The 26,873-nt window shown below is 36.1% G+C and overlaps 2 protein-coding genes across 2 annotated transcripts; one reads left to right on the top strand and one right to left on the bottom strand.

Moving 5' to 3' along the window:
* The first annotated feature begins 327 nt into the window (after positions 1-327).
* Positions 328-2,023, top strand: LOC117927884 (AT-hook motif nuclear-localized protein 26-like). The gene has a single exon (XM_034847610.1). The coding sequence runs from the start codon at positions 863-865 to the stop codon at positions 1,769-1,771; it is 909 nt and encodes a 302-aa protein (XP_034703501.1). The 5' UTR covers positions 328-862; the 3' UTR covers positions 1,772-2,023.
* Positions 2,024-4,886: 2,863 nt separating this feature from the next.
* LOC117932144 (kinesin-like protein KIN-UA) lies at positions 4,887-24,588 on the bottom strand. Its single transcript, XM_034853227.1, has 19 exons — positions 24,243-24,588; positions 21,891-21,991; positions 21,659-21,781; positions 20,542-20,727; positions 20,114-20,335; positions 19,849-20,005; positions 19,011-19,160; positions 17,448-17,536; positions 15,859-16,062; positions 15,032-15,178; positions 10,737-10,871; positions 10,505-10,636; positions 8,843-8,981; positions 8,640-8,732; positions 6,567-6,692; positions 6,308-6,433; positions 5,903-6,046; positions 5,487-5,615; positions 4,887-5,408 (listed from the first exon to the last, which is right to left on the bottom strand). Exons 1-19 carry the CDS (start codon positions 24,430-24,432, stop codon positions 5,248-5,250), a joined length of 2,754 nt encoding a protein of 917 aa, XP_034709118.1. The 5' UTR covers positions 24,433-24,588; the 3' UTR covers positions 4,887-5,247.
* Between the last annotated feature and the right edge of the window lie 2,285 nt (positions 24,589-26,873).

The raw sequence follows: 26,873 nt of genomic DNA on the forward strand, positions 1-26,873 counted from the left end.
AGAAAATAACCCATAAAAGAGGAGCAGTACTGCATGAGAGGGGTAAGTAAGAGATGGTTGTAAATGAAGATTTGCAGGAAAGAGAAACTCTTGAAAAGATCATGTAAAGTGGGTGTCAGTATCAAACCTTGTACATCAAGCAGAGGACGATGAGGAGGAAGAGGAAAGAATGGCTTGGGCTGAGAGGAGAATGGGGGGTTGAATGGGGAGAAAAGGACTTGGGGACTATGTAAAACTAATATTTAATAATAGTTTCTCAGGTTTATTTGAGAGAGAGAACGTGGAGTGCTGGAGGAGACAAAAGAGAGAGATGGAGAGAGAAAGGTGGGGACCCATCCACCGCCCATACGCACGCAGTCTTACCGAAACCAAACCCATCACCGATCTATTTTCCTCCATCTAACCCTAACCCAACTCTCTAACCCTCCTCTCCGCAGCTCAGAAGAACCTATTCTCCCTTTTCTCTTCCCTCCCAAATCCTCAACCACAATACCATCGATTACTAACTAAAACCCTCCACTATCACCTTATATCCCACAATTTAGCATGTTTAATTCAGCTCAGAGTTTGGTGGGTGACACCAAAAACCCACTCCTTTTCTCCTCTCTCTTTTGAACCCCTATGCTTACAGTACTTTGATTTCATTAAACTAGGAAAGCAGCAAAGCAAGACCTTCAAATCCTACTGTTTTTCTCTTTTTTTCTTCCACTATCTTCCTTTTCTTTTTGAACCAATACGACCTTTACTCCTTTCTATTTCATTCCTTGGTCTCTCTCACTGTTCAGCTTCTGTGTATGTGAAGAGGTGAGAGGGTTAATTTTGATAGATAAAAAGAGAACAAGATTGAGAAGACAAGAGAAAAATGGATCCAGTAACAGCACATGGCCATTCTCTCCCACCTCCTTTCCATACTAGAGATCTCCATCTTCATCACCAGCAGCAGCATCAATTTCACCCTCAACAGCAGAATTCAGAAGATGAACAAAGCGGCAGCAGCGGCCTCAACCGAGGGCAGAAGCGAGATCGAGACGACAACAATGAGAATACAAACGGAGGCAGCGAGGGGAATGAAATGGTAGGACTCTCTGGGGATGGAGAGATCAGTAGAAGACCCCGGGGAAGACCCGCTGGATCCAAGAACAAGCCCAAGCCTCCGATCATCATTACTCGCGATAGCGCCAATGCTTTGCGCACCCATGTGATGGAGATTGCCGACGGGTGCGACATCGTGGAGAGCGTCGCCACCTTTGCCCGACGTCGTCAGAGAGGGGTTTGCATTATGAGTGGAACTGGCACTGTAACGAACGTTACTCTTCGGCAACCGGCCTCACCTGGTGCAATTGTCACCCTACACGGCCGTTTCGAGATCTTATCCTTATCCGGATCCTTTTTACCTCCTCCAGCTCCGCCTGCTGCCACGGGGTTGACCATTTACTTAGCTGGCGGCCAAGGGCAGGTGGTGGGTGGAAGCGTTGTGGGGCAACTACTGGCTTCGGGTCCAGTTGTGATTATGGCAGCGTCATTCAGCAACGCCGCCTATGAGCGGCTTCCCCTTGAAGAGGAAGACCCTGCTCTACCAATGCCAGGAGGTTCCCTAGGCTCTCCCGGAGGGGTTGGTCAGCATCAGCCACCACAGCAGCAACCGCAGCAGCCACAGCAACTTTTAGCAGATCCAAACGCACCTCTTTTTCATGGGTTACCACCCAACCTTCTCAACTCCATCCAATTACCAGCGGAGGCCTACTGGGCTACAGGCCGCCCTCCATACTAACACAACTCAATTCAAGGCCACACCTCTTAATTTACTTCCCCGCCTCTACTTTTGACTTACCAGGATGTCCTAGCAATATTTGTAGGTACAAGAATTTGGGTTGTTGAGCATTTCAGGTTTTTTCTTTTCCATTTTTTTTCCCTTTCTTTTTAGCTAGCTACTTCTTGTTTTGCATTTTATGATAAGATTATATGCCTGCATGTTGATGGAAAAAATGTGTAAATTCATGGATTGTTCGTGAGTTTGATTTTATGGGAATAACTGCTACCACAATTTGTTCCGTTGATTAAGGGCAGAAGAAAGAAGGTAGGAGAAGGGACAATAAGGACTCCAACAAAAGGAAAAACAACATAGAAGCACTAGAATAAGAATGACTGTCTTTCTCATCCATGTTTGATCTTTCAGCTCTAAGAATTTTCTCATGTGATATCTCTCCAATTGGAGAAACGCAACCATATATTAGTCTTCTGTTGTGTGCTCTAATCAGTTGAATCCACATTGGGTTATGAAAGTCCCCCACCTCACCAATTCATAGTCTCCCTCTCACACGCCCACATACCCGCACATATATATCAAACAAAGCTTGATTTGTACTCCATTGTTTCTTCACATTCCCGTGTGTGTGTGTGTATATCTATAACCCACATTCATCTCTTTCTGTGAAATTCCTCTCTATATGTTGATATATCCTCAGCATCACAGAAATCTCAAGAAAGACATTGTGATCATATATGAGCAGCAGTGTTGTTGGTGTTGTAGTTCATCAGTTGATAAGCTGAGGAGCTGAGAGGATGAGGGTTCACTAAAGGCAGCGACGGTTTCGATGGGAGGCAAGGAGGTGGCAAACTATTTACGAGAAGAAAAAGGGGTATGGGCTTAGAGTTTTCACATTTTTTTGGCTTTCTTTAGTGAGTTTAAGAGTCTTTTCCTGGAGACATGAATAATATGTGCCTTCTGGTTTACACGTGCACTGCTCTGAACAAGTTCCTTTTCGAGGCAAACAACACTTCCATAAAAAGGCAACAGCCAGGACAAAGTGGGATGAGCTTTATATTCTCTCTCTCTCTCTCTCTCTCTCCCTCCCTCTCTCAGAAGTCGGGATTCAGGAAATAGGGGATTGGTCAACTGTTCAAAGTTCAGGAAATATCGTTTGCTTTTCTCCATTACAGCTATTACTACTTCTCCACTCTTAGTAAAGCTGTATCCTATCCATTCTTCTATGGGGAAAACTTCATATATAGCAACTTTTTTCAATTTTTTTTATTTTTATTTTTTGCTTTTCTTTTGCACCATCATTTCTCTTCTTTGTTGATCAATTCATTCTATGGGATAGGATTCTTGAAGCCAACTGTCTTATTCTACTAATGATAAGCTGGGATTTTCTTTTGTTTGGTAGGTTTACCATCCACCTCAACATTGCTGTTCTTGTCGAGATACATCTTCCTCTTCTTCTTCACTTAATGCATCAACAGTTTCCTAGTTTTTTCTCTAATTTATTTATTTATTTAAATTAGTGTTTCACTTAGGAATCTCCAATATCATCATTTCTCTTAGTTTCCTTTTCCTGGCCCATCAAGAAAATAAAATATCAGCTCCAAGCTAGCTTTGGCACCCACTAATTCCCCCCTAATGATTGGTTTTTAGTCAGTCTCAAAAGTATGTAGACTAGCTTTCATGGTGCAAACTTCGTGCCCATATATAAGGCCTGTAAATATATATATATATATATAGACAGATAGAATGGGGCTCTCCACATTCGAGATAATCATAATTTGGTTGTGGATAGTGGCATTTGGTTCTACACACTGAAGTTTTGTTGTGCCCCAGTTGATGGAGGTAGGCAGCAGTACTCTTGCTTCTTCCTCTTTCATTCACCTGTTTAACCCTCCCTTGCGAAGCCTTTATCGATCATCTCTCTCGCTTCATATGACTGTATATCTTATGTGCTCATCTTATCATATGATGCCGGTAATTGTCTTGCTGAATGATGCTTGTTATGATATTGCTTCTTAAAAATCCTCTAAGATGTACATCTTAGGTGCCAAATTTGTTTATATAGGAGTTCTACTTTTGAAGAAGTACTCAAATGACATAATTAGGTAATGTTCGTTAGGGGGGTCCAGATGAATTTGGGATGAAATATTATTATTATTATTACTATTATTACTATTTGTAATATGAATGTAGATTGGGTGCATGTGGGAGTCCATGGAGTTTGTTCTTTTGCTTTTTGGGCTTATGATAGGGACATTCTTTTCTTTGGAATATCAAATGTGAAGACTTGGGAAAAATGTGAAGAATCGTATACTGTTTTGAGTCAAATTTATTAGTCATGTTTGCAAAACAAACTCCTGTGTAGTGATAAAAATTTTATTTCTGGGTTTTCTTTTTGCCCAATTAGGCTTATGGGAACAACTGTCACTGCTTTAAAAAAGAAGGGAAAAGAAAGGAATGGAAGGAATTGGGTTTGTTGTGGAACTGCCAGCAGATATCAATGTCAGGTATTTGTAATTTCAGAGTGAAGATTTGACCAGTGGGCTAGCTATGGGGCTATGACAGCTCCAAGAAAGTCCACAAAATGCGCTCTTAGTTTCCAGAGAAAGTTGAATTTCATGGCCATGGAGATTGCATAACAAGTGATGCATCATTAGATGTCCATAGACATTATTGGAATTCTGTTACGCAAAAAAGAAGTGAACAACTTAAATGAAAATCGAAAATAATTGGATGGGTGGGTCTATCATTATGTCTCTGATATTGAGGAGCCATGCAGAGAATGTGGGGCTGGAAAAGTGGCATCCCAGTAATGAAAAGGGCACAGCAGCATAGCACTTTCCTGCACGTGAAAAACTATGACATTTAAGCAGTTCCGCCCATAAAACACGGAAAAAATTGCCCAAGCAAGGGATCCATATCCATTTCTGTGATTTCTGAGCCATTGGTATCATTGATCTTGCTTTCTGGGTGGTTCATACCACTCTGCATCTAAAAAAATTATTATCAATTACATCACAATCTTACCATGCGATATAGATGAGGAGATTCACATTGAATTTTGGAAATATGATGGAAAGTAAAAGATTTTAACAAACTACTCTGTAACATGAGTGTTCTATATACCACAACATTACATATTTTATTTTTTTTACTTTTTTTCTCTTCTTTTCATTTCATATACAAACTAATTTATACAATAGTTAGAAGCTTAGTTTGGAGTGGTCTCACTAAGGCGAACCTATCCATACAAGAAATGAAATTACATGATAATAAATTGACTAACAGATAAGAGTCCATTTGTAATCACCTAAAAATAAAGGCTACAAACACCAACCTACCCACCCACTCTTAACAAAACTTGAACAGGGGCACTGATGACAGCATTCCTGTTTGTTTGTCCCACACTAACTTGAGTTTAAAAGCTGCTTCTCCAATCTTCCACACTTGCATTCCAACCTCAAATATTCCACAAATATCCATCAACACTCTATACGGAGTCGCCTCAATTCAGTTTGGAAGGTGGGGCTAGAATTTAGTGTCCTATGCGCAAGAGTCCTTATGTCCTCACGTGAACAGTCTCGTGAGATTCGGACCAACTCCCAGAGGGCACCTCCACTAATCATGTCCTTTGCATTCACTTCTGAAATGTGGAAATTCAAGCCTTCTCAGGGGGGATGCATGAAGAGATTTGCAGGTTTCCAAAGAAAGGTTAACTTACCATGTTGTGCTAAATGGCAGAGTGCAAGCTCAATATGGCGCCTGATTGGTGAGGCCTCATTGTTAGCATTTTGTACAATCCATGGAAGTGCACCATCTTCAATAAGTAGCGATCTTCCACTCTTGGTTCCTGATGCAGTAGGAGCAGAAATGCCATGTGTCAACACAAAACAATAAAAGGCAACAATTATTTTTTACATTTGAGAAGTTCTTTGGATTGCACTATAACTTAGAAATGACGGTGACTTCAGCATGCTCCATGAAAATAGACTTTCTAGAAAATTTAGAGTATTTTGTCAACATGGCATAAACACATCAAGGGGGTTGGAAAGTTATGCTTAAGAACCAAGATAGCAGTTCTGTTTGTGCCCTACAACAATTAAAGACTTCAGAAATGCCTCCTTCTAAGCATATTACCTTGACTTGATGCCCTGGACTCACATTTTGCAAAGTTTGCAATTCCACGAGCAACTTGTGCAAGAACATCAGGATGTCCACATCTGACCATTCCTAGCAATGCCTTAATACCACCTTCGCCTCTTAGCTTTATCTGTAACTTATCTGGACAATGCAATACAGTAGCAGTTAGAGCAGTAGGATTCATATCTAAATAGTTGGATTTTTATTTTCATTGGAACTACCATTCCCTTAGGAGCATTGGCTGTGTCTGCATCCCACAGCTACCCAATCATCTCCCTCAATGAGGTATGGCTTTACCAGTGTTCCCGGATGCAGAACCCAGTTTTGAAGAACTTATAATAATATAAGTGTACCCTTGGGCACCACAAAACACTTTCCATCAAAAGCCATCAGGCAGCTTACCATTGCCACAGAGATTAGCAATAGCTCCAGCAACCATGCGCAGGGTTTGAGGATCCTCAGCATGGGTTGCAGTGATTGACAATAAACTAATGCCTCCTTGAGACATTATAAGCTCTTGGTTGGTTTCTGCATGGACAGATAAAATGGTTATACGTGAAAGGAAGGTAAAGTAAATGTCAAAAAACCCAATTCCAAAAGTATCAATAATATTAACCAAGTTTGTCAATATATTCTAGAAAGCAAGGGATTAATGATTTACCATTCATTGCAAGGTTCGCAATTGCACCTGCTGCAACTCTCTGTATAGTCTCATCCTCAGAGCTTCTAAGAAGCATCAGTAAGGATGAAAGACCACCAGCCTCTACAATCTTCTCTTGATTTGTTTCTGCAAATTAGAGGGGAAGTAAAAACCACTGCTAACAGATAATTAAGGATGGAAACTAGTAACAGCTATTGAAATGATCATCTTCAGCAAGAGAGAGTGGTCCATTGTAGCATGATCTCATAGGCCAAGTTGAGGATATAGAATAATAGCAATCACAACATTGCAAGTAACTATATTTATAAAACCAGTAGTGATTTAATATACATAAATGTTCCAAGCAAGCTTGGTATTCTATGACTCTTGGGTTAACTTTCATGGGACCAGATGATCAAACCCACACATGACTACTCAAGCAATTTCCACATGGCTAACTCCAAGGTGCCATGTAGATGGGCTCCTCAAGAAATTTGGGATAAGAAACTAAACCTTCCTGTCAGTTTTAGCCAACCAAAGGTCACATCCTCTTTGCAGTTCTTTCCTTTTTCTAATGAGGATATAATTCCTTCTTTTTACTAAATTTATTACCCTGTTCATTCCAACAAAACCTCCCTCTGTTACTTTTTCAGCGGCTTTCCTCGTACTAACTCACACCCATGCATTTGTGGTTTAGAATTCTCTAGACAATATTGAAAACAATCTCAAATGAAAATCCCTCATTTTATCACTTGCTATGAGCACAAGTTTTCTCTACCCTACATGTCCTTTTCCAATCCTTCTACTCATGTTAAATATCCTCATAGAAGCTACAACTATCACATGAAGATGTTATTTATTCATTGAAAAGCAGACAAATCAAAATTCATGCTGAGATTTAATGGTGTTGACTACAGTAATTCAAGACATCATTAGAGGCATAAATTAAACAAACTACATGCATAAATTCTAGGCCTTTTGGAAATTACAGAGAATTAGTAATAACTACACTATGGTGAACAATTAACCATCTTCCTAAATTTCTCCTAATAGATGAATAAGCAACATGGTAGTTCTGATGTATTTTTGTACCATCAACTTAACCATTATCCAACCTTGATCAGTAATCTCAATACTCAGTTTCATTAGCGTTTTTTCAGACTAATTTACTACAGAATGGGATGGAATCATTTGTTTCAATAATTCCAAAGAAAGCCAGAGTTTTTAAAGGCTAATGGAGACAACAGACCCTATTTTGCATACCAAAAGTGATCCCAATGATTCATCCATATCCGAACACCAGTTATCTAATTTTCCCCAACTGCCCTTCCAATTTCAACCAAGCCCTCTACAATTCTAGTTCTGTCTTTACCATTTCCTCAGTCTAAGCATGATGAATGCCATCAAATGATACAAATTAAGGAACCCCATCTTTAATTATGAAGAGTCGATTCCATCACAAACAATGAAAGAAGATACAACTCAATGTTGACCATGTAGAAGGAAAAATTCTCTCTGTGTTGTCCTCATATATTATCATTTAGCTTACCCCCTGTAAAACTTCCCTTCCAGTAGGGATTTTTTAAATCAATTTGTCCATCCTCCCCAAAAGCTGCTTCTTATCACTACCTAGGAGTTTTGGGACCATAAGTACTGATCATAATAATAATCACCCATACTGGTTAAACTAACAAGATGTTGTCCAGTTCCTTGTTACTTTTTGGATAAGTATTGACCAGCCTTTTTAACACTAAATATCATTGATAATCATTATTTTCAATAATGATGATGATATGTGACATCAAGAATGATATAGAAATGAACATTACACCTTTCATTTGGATGATACAAAAGGCCATCCAGATATCCATTTTATAAATAATGTTGACAAGTAAGCAACTTTTTCAATCAACAGATCTCCATCTCCCCACGTCAAATGGAAAAGGGGAAACAAAAGACGTAACCTTCAAATAGGAAGCATAGGAAGTATGTGAAGGCAGTCCGAAATATGCTTATCTCACAAAAGATAAAAGAATATTTTAAAGAATAAAACATGTTAATGGAAACAGAAGGCTATGAAAAGTCAGAAGGCACCTTCGGCGGCAAGATTTGCTACCACTTTTACAGCATGAATTCGCACATCAGCATCTTCAGCTTCAAGCAATGACAAGATCTTTTGCAATCCCACTGTCAGGACACTGGATCTTGTTAGGAAGAAACAAAGGAAAATAGGTAGCTATACTATTAAGTATATGCAGCCATTAACTGTAAAAATCCGACCAGGCATTTTATGGTACCTTGTTCGAAGAGTTTGGCTATTGAGGCCTTATCCCCATTTCCTGAATCACTAAGCTGTGAATGCCTAATTTGTGACACGAAAGAATCCAGATTTCCAAGAACTTTCCCAGATCCACCTCTGTCAAGTTGTCTGCTTGTCTATAAAGATAGATATGTGTTAGTTCAAATTTATAATGTGTTCTGGAGCATGTCAGAAGTAACAGTCTCTGGGGCAGTTTGCTACTGAGAATTTCAATTTCCAAGGATAGCAACTCCAAATAAATCAAGAATTCCATCTTATAATTCCCAAGAAATAAGTTTCATGCCATCCAGATGCAAAAGGAATTTCAATTGTAAGTGCCAAGTAGATCAACATATATATTTTGGATGAGAAATAGGAGTATTTTGATATCTCAATTTGTTCAAACATGAATTGGCTTGAGTCTACAAGTATCCTTCGAATAATATTCCACTTCCAAAGGACTAATAGTTGGGAAACAGAAACTTATAGAGGCTTGCATTCACTCCAAAATTCCATTCTAGACCTCTTCATTATGTCATCATACCAGCCCACCAACTCTTATTGATATAACTGTTCCAAGTTTTATTCAAATGATCAAAATACATCGGTTTGATCACCCACATTCTAGCCAAACTAAAGTGTAGTTACTAAAATAAATTGTTTTTTTTTATCACTACAAATTTCCCACAGTTTAAGGGGTGGATGCAAGGTATATATTGTGTTAGCAGAAGCTTCAGTGATATGTGTTAGTAGAATAACATAAAATAAATAAATAAACATACACATAAAGGTACGCAAGGTTTTAACGTGGTATGCTTACATTCATAGATGATGAAAATATTTCACTTTACAATAGAGAAATTGCAAAAGAAAGAGAAAATAGATATAACTCTCATGTCTTGAAACGATCTCATGTTCTTGGCTCCTAGTATCTACACCCTAAACCATGAGTAGTGCTCCAACGAGTGTCTCCCACTTTTCTCACATCTCTACTTATTAGTTTTCCTTCATGACCTAGATGTTTGTAACACATTTCCTTATTCTACAAAGAAACCTATTTTTACCAGGAAATACCAATATATAAAGTATTTATATAATATTCTTTATCAAAAGGAATATATGACAATAGGAATTTAAGAAATTTTCAACAGTATCTTCATGAGTCATGTTTCTAGAAATTTAGTCAACCAAAGAACTAACTTTGATAAATTCCAAGAAACTAAATTTCATGATCCATATTCTAGATTAACGAATATGACCTTACAGAAATTAGAGACCTTGGACCATTTAAGGTATGTTCTAAAGGGCTTATCACTAGAGAGTGAAGCATTTTCTCGACACAACATTTCCTTTGTATTTCAACACAACATGAACTTGTTAACCTACTGTTTGTTTTCATAATTTTATCTTATGAGTAAATAAGTATCAGTCTAACCTAATCTTGCATTCAGAATTTTTTTTTCCCCTTTGTTGCATGAATTTTTAAAAGCTCAACTATTTCCCCAAACAAGAAGATACCACTAGCAAATCATTCCCTTGAGAAACACCCAGAAGTATGAATCAAACTATAACACAACTTAGCCTATATATTGCATCAGCAGCAATCAGAAATACAAGTTGAAACCATAACAAACATACTTATAATCCACAACCTGCATACCTCATCAGCTTCAAAACTTAATTGAAACAACTGACTTTGCAGTATTGCAATTTCTTCTTCAAGTTTCTCTTTTTGGTGTGCCTCATCTTCCAGCATCTTGCGAAGTTTTAATATCTCAGAATTTCCTGCTGCCTATTATACCAAATGCAGAATCATGTATCACCAACCTAGTCACCAAAATTGTAAAACAGGAAACTAGATGACTCCAAAAGAAGAAATAGTGCATGACCACCTCAATCCTTTTCCACTGAACTACTTGGCTCTTAAGGTTATTGACTTCCTCTTCAGTAGCTGTTCTTAAAGAAGTCTCATTCTGAAGCAATTTTTTGAGCTCTGCTATTTCTTCAGCAGCAGATGCCACAGGAACCTACACACCACAAAGAAATTGATTGGGGATGTTACTCAGGCGATAGGTCAACAAGTAGCAGTCAGAGCATTTTTTTTTTCTCTTTTTGGCAAGAAACATATTTTTAGATAAGGGAATGGAATAAAAGAATGAAAAAGATACTCTCCAAGGAAACAAAAAAAGAGGAAGAAAAACATACAATAGACCATCAAAGGCACCACTCTCCAGAGGGAGACAATGCCTACAAGGTAGTCTGGGCAAAGACCATTAGCAACAAAATTCTATGAAAGCAAACTGACATGCCTAGTTGATGGGGCTGAATATCCAAGATCTACTCAAGAAATGAAAGAAAGAAAATAAATAAGTCTCAAGTTACTTTATCAACAATGTTTAAATAATTTTGCATTTTTTTAGGTTCTTTAGGATCATAATTTGTTAGTAGTTAGTATTTGAGTTCTATTCAGAATTTAGGAAGTTTTAGAATCCTCCTTAAACGAAATGGCAAAAGTTTCAATTTTGAGTCATTAGAATCAAGAAGTTTTCTTTACTATAAATTCTTGTTACAAAAGTTTCTCTACAAAGCAAGTCTCTAATTCTTAAATGAAAATTTCTATTTTCTTTCAATTTCATTATTTAGAAAATTTACGAGTTTACCCCACCCCTCCCTCCCCCCCCCCCCCCCCCCCCCACCACGAGATAGGCAAGCAAGAATATCTATAAAAAGCGCCAATCAAAATGAGGGGATGGTGCCCTACATGCATAAGAGGTATACAAAGGGTTCCAAAACAACAAAAAAAATAAGCCACATTAAACATACAATCAATCACACCCTCTCCCACTATCTAGCACTTAACCAATCAATAAATTGTAATAAGGATATAGGGTTATCCTAAATATACTGATAGGTCCATTGGAGTAGGGTACAAGGAAGGAACTCACTCCTTTAGCGCATGATCTGATTATTGAATTCTTTCAAAGGATCTTCGATTTTGTTCTTGCCAAATTATTCAAAATGAGTGAAGAGATATTGTCCTCCAAATCTTCCTTCTATTTTTGCTCATGAAACTCCCGTGACATCCTTTTAGCAAACCTTTCACAGAAGGGAGAACCCAAGAGATGCCAAAGAGAGAAAACAAAAAATACCACAGACCCCTTGCCTTTCTACAATGAATCAGCATATAGTTGGCCGATTCTTCAGAACTCTTATATAAACAATAATGATTTGCCAATACCTATCCTCTTCTCTTAAGCTGATCTAAGATCAAGATCCTTTCTCATGCCACCTCCCAAGCAGAGAAACCTATTTTTAATGGCAAACAAGAGCCCCACACTATTTTCAAGGGAAAATATACTTCTTCATCCAAAACCAATGTAGAATAGAATGAATTCACTAAGGAATTCTCACTCTTGATAACCATCCAAATCAACTTATTGTTGTCTTTGCTGCCCCCTTTAAGTCTCCTAAGTAACTCCTCAATGTTATCCAACTTCCAACCATGAAATTGTCTTATGAAGCCTAGGTTCCAAGCAACCTACTCGTTTACAACCTCCCAAACATCCACCACCCATGCCTCCTTATTAGCTGCAAAAAAGAAAAGAGAGACGAAGAAATCCTTTAAAGGAGTATCCCTATGCCAAACATCTTGCCAAAATTTGATTCTTCTTTCGTTACCTACAAAAAATCTTGTTCTACCCTTAAAGGCTCCCCAACCTCCTCTTGTTGCCTTTTATAAGCCAACAGCATGCCCCTCTCTCCTTACAAGAGAGCACTAGTGTCCCAATTCTTTTCTGAACCTTACCACTATGACTTATCTCTGAAGGGACTCCCTTTCTAAAGCAAATTTCCAACATCATTTGTCAAGCAAGACTTTATTGAGAGAGCCCAAAACCCTAATACCTAACCCTCCTTTTTTTGCAAATGGATGACCAATTGACCAGGTAGGATTTTTCTTGAAGAGCTCTCCCCCCCGCACCTCACTAGAAATCCTAATAAGTTTTCCAATCTTAAAGCCATTGCCTTAGGAATGACAAAAAGAGACACAAAATAAATAAATAGGCAAGCTGCACAAAGTATTTTCAAGTAAAGTGAGTCTACCACCTCTTGCCAGGTATTGTCTTTTCCAAAGAACTAACCTTCTATTAAACCTCTCCTCAACCACATCCCACACAGTTGGAGACTTGAAAGTAGATGCCAAGGGTAAGCCTAAGTATGTAGTTGAAGCTTTCCCTCCCAATAACCAACAAAAAGGAAAGCTCCTCAACATTAGGGGCATCCCCCACTAGAATTAATTCACTTTTGTCTAGACTAATTCTCAACCCTGAAGAAGCTTCAAACCAAAACAAAACCTAACTCATTTAAATGACCTAGTCTGAGAAATGCTTAAAAAAGAGAAGTATATCATCAATGAATAAGAGGTGAAAAATCTCTACTCCCTTTTTGCTTCTACCTCCCACCTTGAAGCTTGAAATGAAGTAACCCTCCCTGACCTTTCTCAAAAGATTTGAATACCTAGGGTATCCATCCCAACACAAATAGATAAGGAGACAACACTTTGTCTCAAAACCTAGAACTCCTAGAAGGTTAATTGATGTAAAATAGGATGAATGATTGATGATAAATAATATTAATTTTTTTTGCATACCTTGCAATTTTAATGGTGGGAATCTATTACTTTTCTTCTACACATCAAACTCCTAGAAGGCTTTACTAGGACTCCAATGTTTCTTATCCTTCTTCTTTATCTTTTCTTTTCCTATTCTTTATTTTATTCTTTTTCCTGATGTTATAATTTTATTCTTGTTCTCTATTCCTTAAATCCTAAAAGATTGAAACCCTAACCGACCTTGTAGATAATCATCCCAAGGTTGCCATAAATCACTAGTAAGGTTAATAATCTCCCCAATGAGGCAAAGTAACCTCTATGCAACATGAGAATGAAGCCCAACTCACCTAATGGTGCCCTTTGAATCCCCTCTTAAAACAAAATGGTAAATATCTCTAGAAGCCAACAAAATGATGTCTAATGGCAAGGTATATAAAATAATATAGGATCACTTACCAACAAGTTCTGAAAACTATAAAAGAATACCCTTAAAAATTTCTCTAAACAAGAAGCCCAAACGTAACAGATCTTACAAAATTTTCCAACTTAGAGCCTATTTCTTTGTTCTTTTTTTTTTTTTTTTTTTCCATTTTTTAACGTAAACAACAAATTCATAGATATGAATTAATAATTATAATAAAAGATGAGAAATCCTTCCAAAATATATAAGATGCATTCTAGAAATTTGCGTGAGGTTATTGATTCAAGAATGCACTCTCAGAAAAGGAACTCTCTTATATTCGTAATGAACTCCAAACTTTCCATAAGAATTTAAGAATTTGATACTTTTCCAAGTTTTGAGAATGAAATATAAAATTTCTTTGACCCTGTTTTTTCTATTTGATGAAGACATTAGATAACTACCCGATGGCTACCATCATCATTGCCCCCATAACCAAAAAGACACAAGCAATACCACACTACCTCTTTGTCACTCACATAAGCAAGACACCGCCAATACCAATCTCCCATAACCATCATGGTCACCACTAGCATTGTCATAACCACCTTTACTATCATCACCTACACCACTACCACCACCACCATTACCCTCACCAATGCCATTTCCATCATCATTGTCACCATTAACACTACCATTGGATCAAACAATATCAAATGGTTAATCTAGTTTTTAATAGGTAATCTAATAAACAAAAATATATTTCTATCTTCACTAAACATTGTTTTTGCTATGAATTTCATTATAGAGAAAGACAATGAATTTTGTTATACATACACTAATCACTAATCCCCTAGAATTCACTTTTTAACAAGATAATACCTTTAGGGAAAAGGGAACTATCTTAATTCATTTTAAGATTCATATTGTTTTCAATCACTACTTTATTTCTACAAGCAAATCACAATGTAGAGGGATTATCCTTCAAGCTAGGTTTTGATGCTGCGTTTCACATCCAACCACCAACCCAAAAAATGGTTCACAACCAATGCAAGTAGAAACTAGCAAATCCGGTAACACAAAGAGAAAGAGAGAGAGAGAGAGAGTAGAGAATGCCATGGTTTGTCCATTACAAACCATACTCTTTGACAAGATATATAATTCCAAAATATGATTACCACTCCATTAAGTGTCTTATCAAAGTTATCATCTTTGAGCCCAAATGTGGTTCTTTCACTGCCATGCTTCCGCTGATTCATCACCCATTGCTCCTCAAGCTTCTTTATTGATTGCATGTAGTCTTCCTGATATTTCAATCTTTCTTTCTGAAAAGGAACAAGATAATTTTAAGAAGCATTAAGTTAGCACCTAAAACTAACAAATGGCACTAAATCAAGCATGATCAATATGAATTGCTAAATTGAAGTTCTACGGTTGATAAAACCACTAGGCCAAGACCTATCTCTCAATTATAAAAAAAAACTCCAACTTCTAATAATAAGAATAAAAGCAAAAAACAAATATTGAAATAAATTATGTACATTCCCACAAAAGCTACATTCGTGTGAAGGCCAAACAACATTCATACAATTAAACATGCAAGAATGGAAAACTAACCACCATAGACTGAGGATTTCTAAAATAAATATAAGAACTAGGAGAAGTTATTGTACGTATTTTTTATCATAAACAGTTTCTCGACAAGTAATCATGAAACATCCATGACAACCCTTAGAGCTACAGCATTTAGCTTAATAATTAAACAAATAGTACAGGTTCAACCAACAAAGCAGCTTGTGTCCAATTCAGCAGCTACTTGATAACAAAATCAAATATTTGTATCATTAGCTATGAGCCTGCTCATTCACGAGTAAAGATAACTATTACATATATATGTGATGCATAAATATATGCATACTTGTGTGTGAGCTTAAAACAATGCTGATGTTCATATCAAAACAAAAAAAAAAAAAAAAAAATGAAACTTTTATATGTATGCACTTACCTCCAATGCATCAGCATAGTTTCTTTCAGTTTCAGATATATGATTTTGTGTTTCTACAGTTATCCTTTCAACCTCATCTTCAAATGCTTTTTGCTGCCTTTCATGTTCCACAATGAGTTTGTCTAATTGAATCTCAAGCCTTCTAGACAAACTTTTATAATCAAACTCTTCCTTTATTTTCAACATATTCTCCACCTTCATAGCCTAGAGGAAAAAGTATTAGCAAAAAATATTAATTTCATGCATGAGCAAACTCCCCACAGAAAAAATATCCACTACATTGCATCATTAGAAATTAAAATTTCAAGTGTACAACAGGAATGTCAAACCAAGAATGGAAATATCACCAAAAAATTGGCGATATTTCGAGGATATATCAGTGTCGGCAGAGCCCAACATGAAACATGCAGGAGATATTTCCACTGATGGAAATTTCGGAATTTATCAGGAAATTTTCTTGATTTTTCCCAATTTATAGGGATTTTCCAGATTTATCAGAATTTTTCCCCATTTTTTAAGCAGTCAAAGGGGCAAGGGGCGTGGTCAATGCATGCCAAGTTTTCTTTTCCTTTTATTTCAATTGAAAAATTGAATGGGCCAAAGGGGCTCTGTGATGTGGTAAAAGCAAGCCAGGTGTTTTTTTATTATTATTATTATTATCATATTTGCTATTTTGGGAAAAAGTAAATTGCAAGCTAGGCCTTAAACTTGGGTATAATATGTGGAAGAGGTTGCAGCTAACCAACTGGACAATCCATCTTTGTAACAACCTATATCCTATATTTAATATATAATATATTTTTTTCTAAATTCTATATGAATTCATAAGAAATAAAATATTAAAATAAAATTTTAATAAATTAATTAATATTAATTTATCTTATTTTCAAATTCTATTTAATTTATTAATGAAAATGCAAAAATAATGAGTTAAATACAAAATAAATTATAAAAATATATAAATAAAATTATAAATATTTTTAAACTGAAAAATACTTATCAAAAAAAATTATCTATGTATCACACAATAAATATAATATTAAATATATTTTCAAATTTTACATATTAGTGTTGAATATTGCAAATTATATCCAATATTATTTCCACTAAGATGAGATTCTCCATAGTGCCACAAAATCACATCAATCTTCATTTTGGTGTTAAATGGAAATATGATAATGTAATATATATAAATTATTGACATACATCTAATGAAATTAAATACTTAATACAAATCAATATTGGATGTATGCTTAGAAAATTTATATTCTTTATTAGTGCATTGAATATCACAAACTATGTCACATATAAATAAAGTGTGTTATTGCTTCTTCTATCATTTTTTTGGAGTTTTTCTTAATGTTTCTATTAGTTTTGATCAATTTTCTTGCACCGATATATCCGTAAAATATAATTGTCGATATATTTGTAAAAACCAATATTTTCATCCGTGTCAAAACACAAAGATATTATTGGGTTGCAACAATGGTATTAATAAAAAAAAAGCCATAAAATTGAATACATGACAAGGATTGCAACTATAGATAACTCTAAAAGGAAAAAAATTAGGCTATAAGTTTGGAACCTACCCTTTGTCCAAACATGATGGTGCTTGATGTCTCTCCACGATGACGTGGGGATGGACCAATAGTGACAACCAATGAAGTCCTTGCAGTGCCTGGAATAATGTAAAGGTTAAAATATTTTAAATGCTGCGTCAAAATAAACACAAGGATAAATCAGCACATCTATGTAAAATAGAAGATACAGCCAAGGATGAACTGACTGCTACCAAATAGAAAGAATTCTGAAATAGCATTGAAAATCTATGACAGAACCTTTCTGTCTGCTTGCTAGGAAATAGAACATGCCCCCTTAAAAATAATTGTTAGAACTTTGGCAAGATTTTCAGTGGTTCAAGACCCAGGCACTTTCCAGTAGATTCAATATGTAGGATATCAGCATGAACAGGCAAGTTGAGACCAGCCATTTTAAATTTCTCCAACTGCTTTGAAAAACTCTACTTCAAAAGGAATATACTCCAATTGCCTAAATCACCAAATAATCCCTTTTAAATGGGAGCCATTATTGACAGGGATAATTCCATCATTTTTAAGTCTTTTATGTGCTAAAAATGGTTCCTGGATAATTTCTCTTTTCCTATGGTACATGTAAAAAAATTCTGCAGTCAATCCCATTTTTGTCTCCATGTTTTCCTCTTCCTCTTCTTTAAAACAGCTATCTATTTTTTTAGCAGATGCAAATAGTCATCAGAGTGAAGGATCTTCAAAAGGAGAATACCATTTTAGAGTAAAAGGCTAAGGAAGAAAGTATTGTCCTTAATACTGATCAAGATACAAATTTTTCCTGAAGGCACTATATCATTTGGTAGGGATGGCATAAAACAAGATTTGAATCATTTTAAGGGCTGACTTGCAAATTAGAGTTGTTCTTTGGGGTAATTTGAAGATATTATCGTACTCATAAAACTCATTTGAATATTATATGATTGGGTGAGTAAAATCATTACTTTAAAGGGGTTCAACTGCAAATTATATATTTAATTGAAGAAATTTCAGAAAAAAATAAATAAATAGTGAGTAGGAGGAAGGGGTCCCTTGGGATTGCCAACATCTCTCCATAGCCACTAACATTTTTGCACCAGTCCTCTATTATCCAGCCAATTATTGCATTTGGATACATATAACAATGGGGCTCAAGTACTTAAGGGTCTATTTGATAAGTATTTTCAAAAACAGTTTTTTATTTTTGAAAACAAAAAAACATAGAAACATGTTTGACAATTAGAAAGCAAAAAACAATTTTCTGAGAAACCAGAAATAAAAGTTATTTTTAAAACATATTTTAAAAAATAGAAAACAGGTTAAGAATATTTTAAATTTCCTACCAGACTTTTGTTTCGCAAAATATCAAAGAACAATTTTCAAAAATTATTTTTAAAAACACTTCCCAAAGAGAGTATAAGACTCGAGACTTTCTCATCTGAGCTTTAGGAAGCTTCAGTGCTGAGATTCATCCAAATCAATAAATATGTTTAAATGAGAAAACCATGTCCAGGAAAGTTTGATAAAATTGAGTGAAGACCACACCAAAAGGAGAAATATCGCTTACCATATGCATGAACAACTCACCTCCAAATGAATCTCGAAGCAATCTTGTAAGTTTTGAATCACGAACCGGGACATGTGCACTATTCTCTGCCAGTGCATTAATACACTTTCCCAAAGCACTTAAAGAAAGATTAATAGACTTGGCTTCCTCTAATGTATGTCCCTCACTTCCTGCCAAATAACAAACAAATGGCAAACTTTGAAGTGTAATTGAGAAGCAAAGTACTAAAAATGGAACAGCTATAATAATATAACATTTAGAATTTTTGTTTTTCTTAAAAAATGGGTTTACTGATTTTACATACTTTGATTTGTCTCTTCTGCTTATTTGAAAGAACAAAAATGGAAGTGCCCAAAAAACAAAAAAAAAATCCCAAAGCAAAGATCTCTTCCTCAATATGCTATAACCAATGAACTCAGTAACTCAACTTTTCCATCCTCAACAGACATTCTACTGGACAAGAGACGCTAATTTTGTATGAACATGCCGAAATATGATTTAAAATTATTGTTACAGTTGAATACAATTCGCAAACAGAAATAAAATTTAGCAATTGAAAGAGCAAACTCTCTCATTCCCAAAGATTTAAGCTAGTGGGCTCATGAGCCCTAAACCTATTATTGCTAGAAGTGATTTTTTTGAAATTAACTATAAAAAAAACTGCAAACTTGGAGCTTTTGCTCCTCCAACTTAAACAGGACATTTCAAGCCATGGATTGAGATGGCACCAGCCAACCGAAACAGGAGGGTATCACTTTCAATTCAAAAAATATAAACATGATTTTACATATTAATGAAAGCTCAATCAGTCATCAGGGAAAAGAAATAATTCTCCTATCCATAAGTTATCATACACACCTGACTTATCAATACGCTCTGAACCTGCAAGATCTACCACAACCAACTTCCCTTTCCGAACAACAGGTGGCTTAAAAGTTTTAACCATGTGGGAACTGTTACAATTTTCACTTAAAAGAGCTGAATCCCTTCCCTTTACAGATTTCTTAACATGTACCTGTAGCAAAAGAGAAATCTATCAATGCTCCATTAGAATAAAACAACCAATTCAAATAAGTGCTCAAGAAAGAAGAGCATGAACATCAGCAGAAAAGGATTTATTCACCATCAAAATAGCATGACTACGAGATGATTCGGTATTCAATTTTGTGTTTGCAGCAAAGCGGTGAGCTTCCCCTAACCGTAGCAGTTCCACAAAACTCCGCTGGTCCCTGATTTCTACTAGGGTGGCCCCTGGTAGTGAAACATCTCCAGTTTTCGGGTCTTCCATGATAGATATGTTGTCATTAGTAGGATCAAGGAGGTCCTGAATGGTTTCCATATAAAGCTGAAGATATTTGTAAAGAACAAGAACGTTAGACAAATTATATCTGAAAAACGCCTTTATAGAATATATCAAAGATCCCTTACAAGATGAAATGAAATTGGATTAACTGAAAAGTGAAAATTCCATAAACTAGCAACAATATACTAAACAAATAACAGCAACAATAAATTAAGCATGAACTTAATATCATTTTTAAGGCTAACAACCTGCAAATAGGAGACTGAGACAGAATCAGTCTCTGGAGAAATTTCTGCTAAAATATCCTCCATTGCACGCACCATTATTCCACGCGCAGCAGTATCTTCCTCTCCAAGTCGCCCAAGTGTGTATGTTTTCCCAGTACCAGTCTGTCCATATGCCATGACTGTTCCATTGTAACCATCCAAAACACTCTGTAGAAGCAAACAACATATGAAAACCTGCTGTCTGAAGTTTAATTGCCATCAAAAGTATGACTTAGATGGCCTCCATCAAAAATAATAACAGATCACACTAGTATAAAATTATCCAACTCAAATAAAAAGGAAAATAAACATTTATATTTAATTTTCTTGGACATGGGAGAGAAAAAAAGGTGAAAACAGATGAAGGATTTCATGCATAAAATAATAATAATAATTATAATAAATATCCAATACAAGACATTAATAACAGAGGCAAGAAGTGGTCAATCAAAAGCAAAAGGAAAAAAAAATCAATTGAAATAATATCTTCTAATGATAATTTTCCCAAAGAATCAATCTATTTCATAATTGTGGTGTGAATAGGGTAGTGTAGCAAAGTGAAATGCAGTGATATACAGTGAGTTTGTTCTTTCAGCACTCCTTGCTCACCCCTCACCGACAGCAGGCCCCCTTCCACACTCACACATGCACCTCTCTGCGGCCTCCTCTTTTTTGCCTCTTCTTTTCTGTAATAAATACTTTTGATTTATTTTTGAAAATCAATATCCTAAACCATAAGAGATGATATTAACTATCTGCTAATTCTTTTAGTTTTCTTTTATTAAGTTTGATATTCATTATTTTGTTATTCTGTTGGGAGTTGAAAGTTAACAAATTTGTCTTTTATTTTTTCCTTCTTCTATAGATGGTATTCCATATCAAAGCTGATCTTTCCAAGACTGATGCCATTCTGTTTGGCTGATAAAAAAAACTAAGAGCCATGGCTTCTTGGACAATCATAGATCACAAATAGAAGAAACCAACATTATAAACTCGAAAAATTCAACTATCCTTGCACCTGCTATGCCTTAAAATAACAGAACTGATGCAAATGACTACAGTATTTATGATAAAATTGACAACTTTGACGGCCATGCACCTCCACAACAGGTTTCGCAACAACTTCATATACACGTTTTTGTGATGCAAACTCTGTAAGCACTTCATCGAACTCATAGGTGTCTGAGTCCCAATTGTTCTTTCGAAGTTTTAACCTTTTAAGCTGAATGGAGCAAACAAACAATGAAAATGACAGAGAAACCATCAGTAAAATAAAAGGATATTGTATGCATGTATAGATTCTATAACAGGAAAAATAACATCAAGAACACCTCTGGCTGCAATTCTACACAATCAGCAAAATCAGCATCAGCCACCGACTCCTCTGCATTCCGCGGTCGCAATCTTACAGCTACTCGAACCCTCCCAGGAACTATATTTAGCATTCATAAAAGTTAAAAATACAGCATAAAAATACGAAAGCACACCATCAAAGCCTTTTAACAAAAGAAAAATGTTGGAAAAATTTCTTGGTGATTTTTATTGTAACATACTAGCTTGATCCCTTTCCTTAACAAAAACATGACTTCCAACAAACAGAAATTTACAGCTCCAGACAGGGATTCACATGTGTAATGTGTTTAATCCTGAAATTTCAGAGGATGGAGGAGACATGTCTGAACCATTGATGTGTCCATGTTTCTTTTCTGAACCTAGAACTGAAATTAAATGTAACTTCGCATATCCAGCAAGGGTACTTCATTCTTATTGAAGCATTCATGCAACAAAGAAGAAAGATTAATCATAAAAAAAAACATATATGGAATAAAAAAGACTATCAAAAAAGAACATATAGGGGATGAGAAACGCATTTCTCTATTCCATTATTAGACATGCTTATTGGGTATGTATCCAATTATAGGCATGACAGAGACATACCATGCCCATGTCATGTAATTTCCAATATAAATACTTCATCCATTTTGAAGTGGCCATGCAGCACCATACTAGTCAGTAAATCTTTGTTCAAAGGATCAATTTGTTATATTGATAGGCAAACAGAAACTTAGATTGAAGAGCCCCCAACAAAAAAAAGGGGGTGCAACCTTACTACACTGGGACTACAAGGGGATCAATTTATAATATTTGAAATACCCATTAATTATGGAATTGTTATACTCCCCAGATCAAGTAGAAAATCCTTTCGACTGGCTAGGTGTCTCAAGTAAAAGGAAATATTATATTGCCAGAACATTAAATTATCAAATTGGAGTTTGTCATATCCATTATATGCAACATCAATGGATGTGAGGAACACTAGAAAGCTTACTTTTAGAAATTTGAGAAGATCCTTAATGATATGTACACATTGCTTATGCCACAGAAAGCATTACCATCAGAAAAACACATCTTAAAGTAATGGTAGCAGAGGCCATAGGAATAAGGTGTAGCAGCATTAATATTTACAATCAGTAGCAATATGAGTAGTAGGAGTAGCCATAGTAGTATGGCAAGATTAACCATTCTGCTTAAGCTAGAGCTCTCCTCATGAATAAAAAGGGAGGTTTAAAGGTTTCCTTCTTTTGTTGGTAAGCATATGCTTGTTCTGGAAGGACAGAGGCATCAAACTTGTTAATCATTTATGAATCATGATCCTGTTGCTTCTTTACAATTTTTCCCAGTTTATGAGATTTCATCAGTGATGGTTATTAGTCAATAGATATTAAGAAATAAACATAGATCTCTTTTGCTTCAAGTATTTATTCCATCTATTAAAATCGACTCCATGTACTGGCAAAATGGATATCGAAATAAGAAAGTGAGGAAGAGGGTCTACCTACATGATTCTTCAGCACCATCCATGAATCATGATCATGCATGACAACTGTCTTAATGCCAGACTAAGAAAACCTTCTAGATGATGGCTCTTCAGACTTTTTACTGCCAATATTACATGAGTCCACCATTGTTGAGCTTAATGTTATTACCAGAATACTGCACCTCTTCACGTTTTTATTAAGTTCTTTTTACTGAACCACAATCCACACCCATAAAATGACTTGGAATTTATTTCATGAAAGGCTAAGTCTCCATAAAGGAATCAGTTATTCTGCACTACCAAAATGGAAACAAGTCATCACACCAATAGAATGGCATTATTTATGAGAAAATTTCTTCCGATTCCTAATAGCATGCACAATAGAGAGGGTCCTACCGTGAAGAATGGTCTACCTTTTTGCTCTCTTTCTACCATTTGAAATAAGTTTTATAACAAGTATCAATAATTCACTTTATAATAGAAATCCCAAATGATCCTATGTAACCTCCAATTCTTGGTGACAAATTTTTATCAAACAAAATAAATAAAACACGAGTTAGCAATTCAGCAAATACTCCCTACTCCACTCCACAAAGTATCGATCTTGTCCACTTGGGCTTCCCTATATGAATTCTTTTGCGCCATTTATCAGATGACTTGATTTTAAAGGTGCCCATCACCTAATCAAATCCTTCACATAGCCCCTAGTTTCCCAAAATAGCTTTCCCATTACAAACATAACAAGCACCAATTTAACGTTTTTGTTCCAATCCAACCAAATTTAGAACACCAACTCACACTCCTCCACACCCACAACCCAATACCAACCACAACAAACCCACTTCAAAAGATAGAGAGAACTGACCTCCAGCATCGTCCTTTGCTCCACCGACAGAGCCGGTGCTGTTGCGGCGGAGCCCAGAAGAAGCGGGCGACGCTGGGGAAGGCTTGGACTTGAGAGAGGAAGACTTGGTGGCGGAACTGAGGGAGACCAGCCTATCCACCTTCATATTGCCCTTGTGAGTTCCATTTCTGTAACCACCCGAAGCCGCCATTTTCACATCCCAAGCCTCAAAGGGTCGCAGCCATTGAACTCCTGGAGTGAAATTTTCCGAGCAAATTTGAAAGAAAGAGCGAGAAAGTTTTGAAAGAAAGTGGAGTGAATCGTGTGAGATGCGAGTCAGAAAATCCCGCGTTTTAGAGAGAGAGAGAGATGGCCTGGTCATACCCCGGCGGGTCCCGAGTTCCTCACTTTCTTCTTAATTCTTCAGTCTCAATTACAAAACTACCCTTTACAGTTTGATATATTTTCAAAAACCAGCCTCGTGATCGTTTTAAATTTCACTCACCGACCGTATCCACGTTGTGTAACTCCCATAGTCCCATGGAAATGCGAATAGGCAAAATGACGAAACCACCCCAATAATTATTAAAAATTTTATTAAACTAAAAAAAAAAACCTTCTAATTTTTAAAAAAATCCATGCAAACGGGCCCTTAACACAGAGGGGAAGCGCTGTGGAAATGGAAAATAAAGACAAATTAATAGAGAATGAAAAGAGAAAGATATTTGCTTAGAATTGTAGCCTTGTGGTTGGCATGGGGAAATTAAAGGAAGGCCGTCACTCTCCTCCTCAACTCTCCCACACTCAAAAGGAGACAGCGAAGAGACAAGACACCATGCCTGCAATTGAGACTTTCCACACTTCTTCTTTCCTACTCCATTTCCATTACTCAATGCCCCTTTTCTTATAAATAACACTCAGCGTTTGACGTGATATGTGTCATCCCACCCTCTATTATGTGGCGGAAGAGTCCACTCTTACAGTCAACTTGCGCCACCTTTGAATTCTCACCATTATCTTTACCCACTTTATACGACACCCCCACGTGTAAAACATAAATTTTCCTTCTCATGTACAAGATCTTTACACGTTACATGTTATTTATAGTTAAGAGTTCGTTTATAATGATTTTAAGAAATATTTTTAATATTTAAAAAAATTATTATTTAAGTGTTAAAAATAATGAAAACGTTTTTAAAAATTATTTTTAAATATACTCTTAAAATAATGAGAAATTTTGGAATTTTGATTATTATCTAAAAAATAAAAATAAAAGGATTGATAAGAAAATACAACGTACGTAGAAAGCCCTTTATGGTCTTTTAGTCTCAACATAAGAAAAACAAAAACAGAAAAAACAAAACAAAAACTATCTGGTTGTCTAGTTATTGTTGGTGCATTTACAAAATTGACAACACCCCACTCACTCTTTTGTATGTTGTGTGGATCGTGGGGGGAGAATCCTCACAGGGCATTTGGGTAAATCATGAAACATAACAAGGGCTATTATTGCATGTTGAAAATGACAAATAAGTTTGAAAATCTTCCCAAAAAAAAGAAAAGAAAAGTTATAAAGGAGTGGGTTAGCTTTAGCACTTAAAAGGCTAAAGTGTATATCCTTGGAATCTGCCATATCTTAATTTTCCTATGGGCGCGAAAAGGTGGTTACAAACATTTGAAATTATAACGTATTTTTGAATTTTGAGTAGAAAACTGCTAATTAGAAAATCATCCCATTTTGAAAGGTCATCATCTTATGCCATGTCCCACTGAAATTGACCCAATTGTGATTCAGATAAGGCAATCGAGGAAAAGAGAAAGTTTAATTTTGCTAAAGGTAAAGGCATGGGTGCACCCACAAGAAGGTACAAATGATCTGTATTTTTGGCAATACATTATTAAGTCTTTTCTATTAATAATTGGATGGTTGAGATCAATTTTTCTTATAAATAGAAAATTCTAATCACGTGATGGGACATGGGGGTGGCAACCCCATTAGAACCATTTGCACACAATGAATTATCAAGACATGAGAGGGTGAGCCCTAAGTCACATTTGAGAAGACAGTGACATGCAGATTTTGAGAGGGTGGAGGTTGCATCATAGACCCACCTACCAAAATTAATGTGGTTGCAATGAAGCAGATCGATTTTAACCCATGAACTCTCTTACCTTTCTAGTTGTTAACATGTCCTTGATCAGGGCCCCCCACCCATATTCAACGATTTTACTTAACCTTAACGAAGAAATATTGGATTAGAACAATCTTGTCGGAGAATCTAAAAAGTTGATAATGTATATGATAATCACAAATCAATTATGTAGTTTCAAAATTACAACTTTAGCATTCTCTTTCTTAATTCATTTGCTTTTGTTGGACACGCAATCATGCTACTTTATGCAATTAGAGATTATCATTTTTATTACAAGTTTTGGGGTGAATCAAAGCTCCGAAATGGGGGGTGGGCGTTATGGTAGATGGGATAAACCTTGTACATTTAGATAGTCAAGTCCTAGATCGACTAAAGATTGTGAAAACCGTGGAGGAATCTTTCAATTGCCATGCCACATCCAAAATGCAGTCACATAGGTGGACCTGATTCATGATCACTGTTGGGTGGTTCAAGAAGACAGCCAGGGGGGGGCAGATAA

This window comes from Vitis riparia, chromosome 2, assembly GCF_004353265.1.
Source record: "Vitis riparia cultivar Riparia Gloire de Montpellier isolate 1030 chromosome 2, EGFV_Vit.rip_1.0, whole genome shotgun sequence".
Lineage (NCBI taxonomy): Eukaryota > Viridiplantae > Streptophyta > Magnoliopsida > Vitales > Vitaceae > Vitis > Vitis riparia.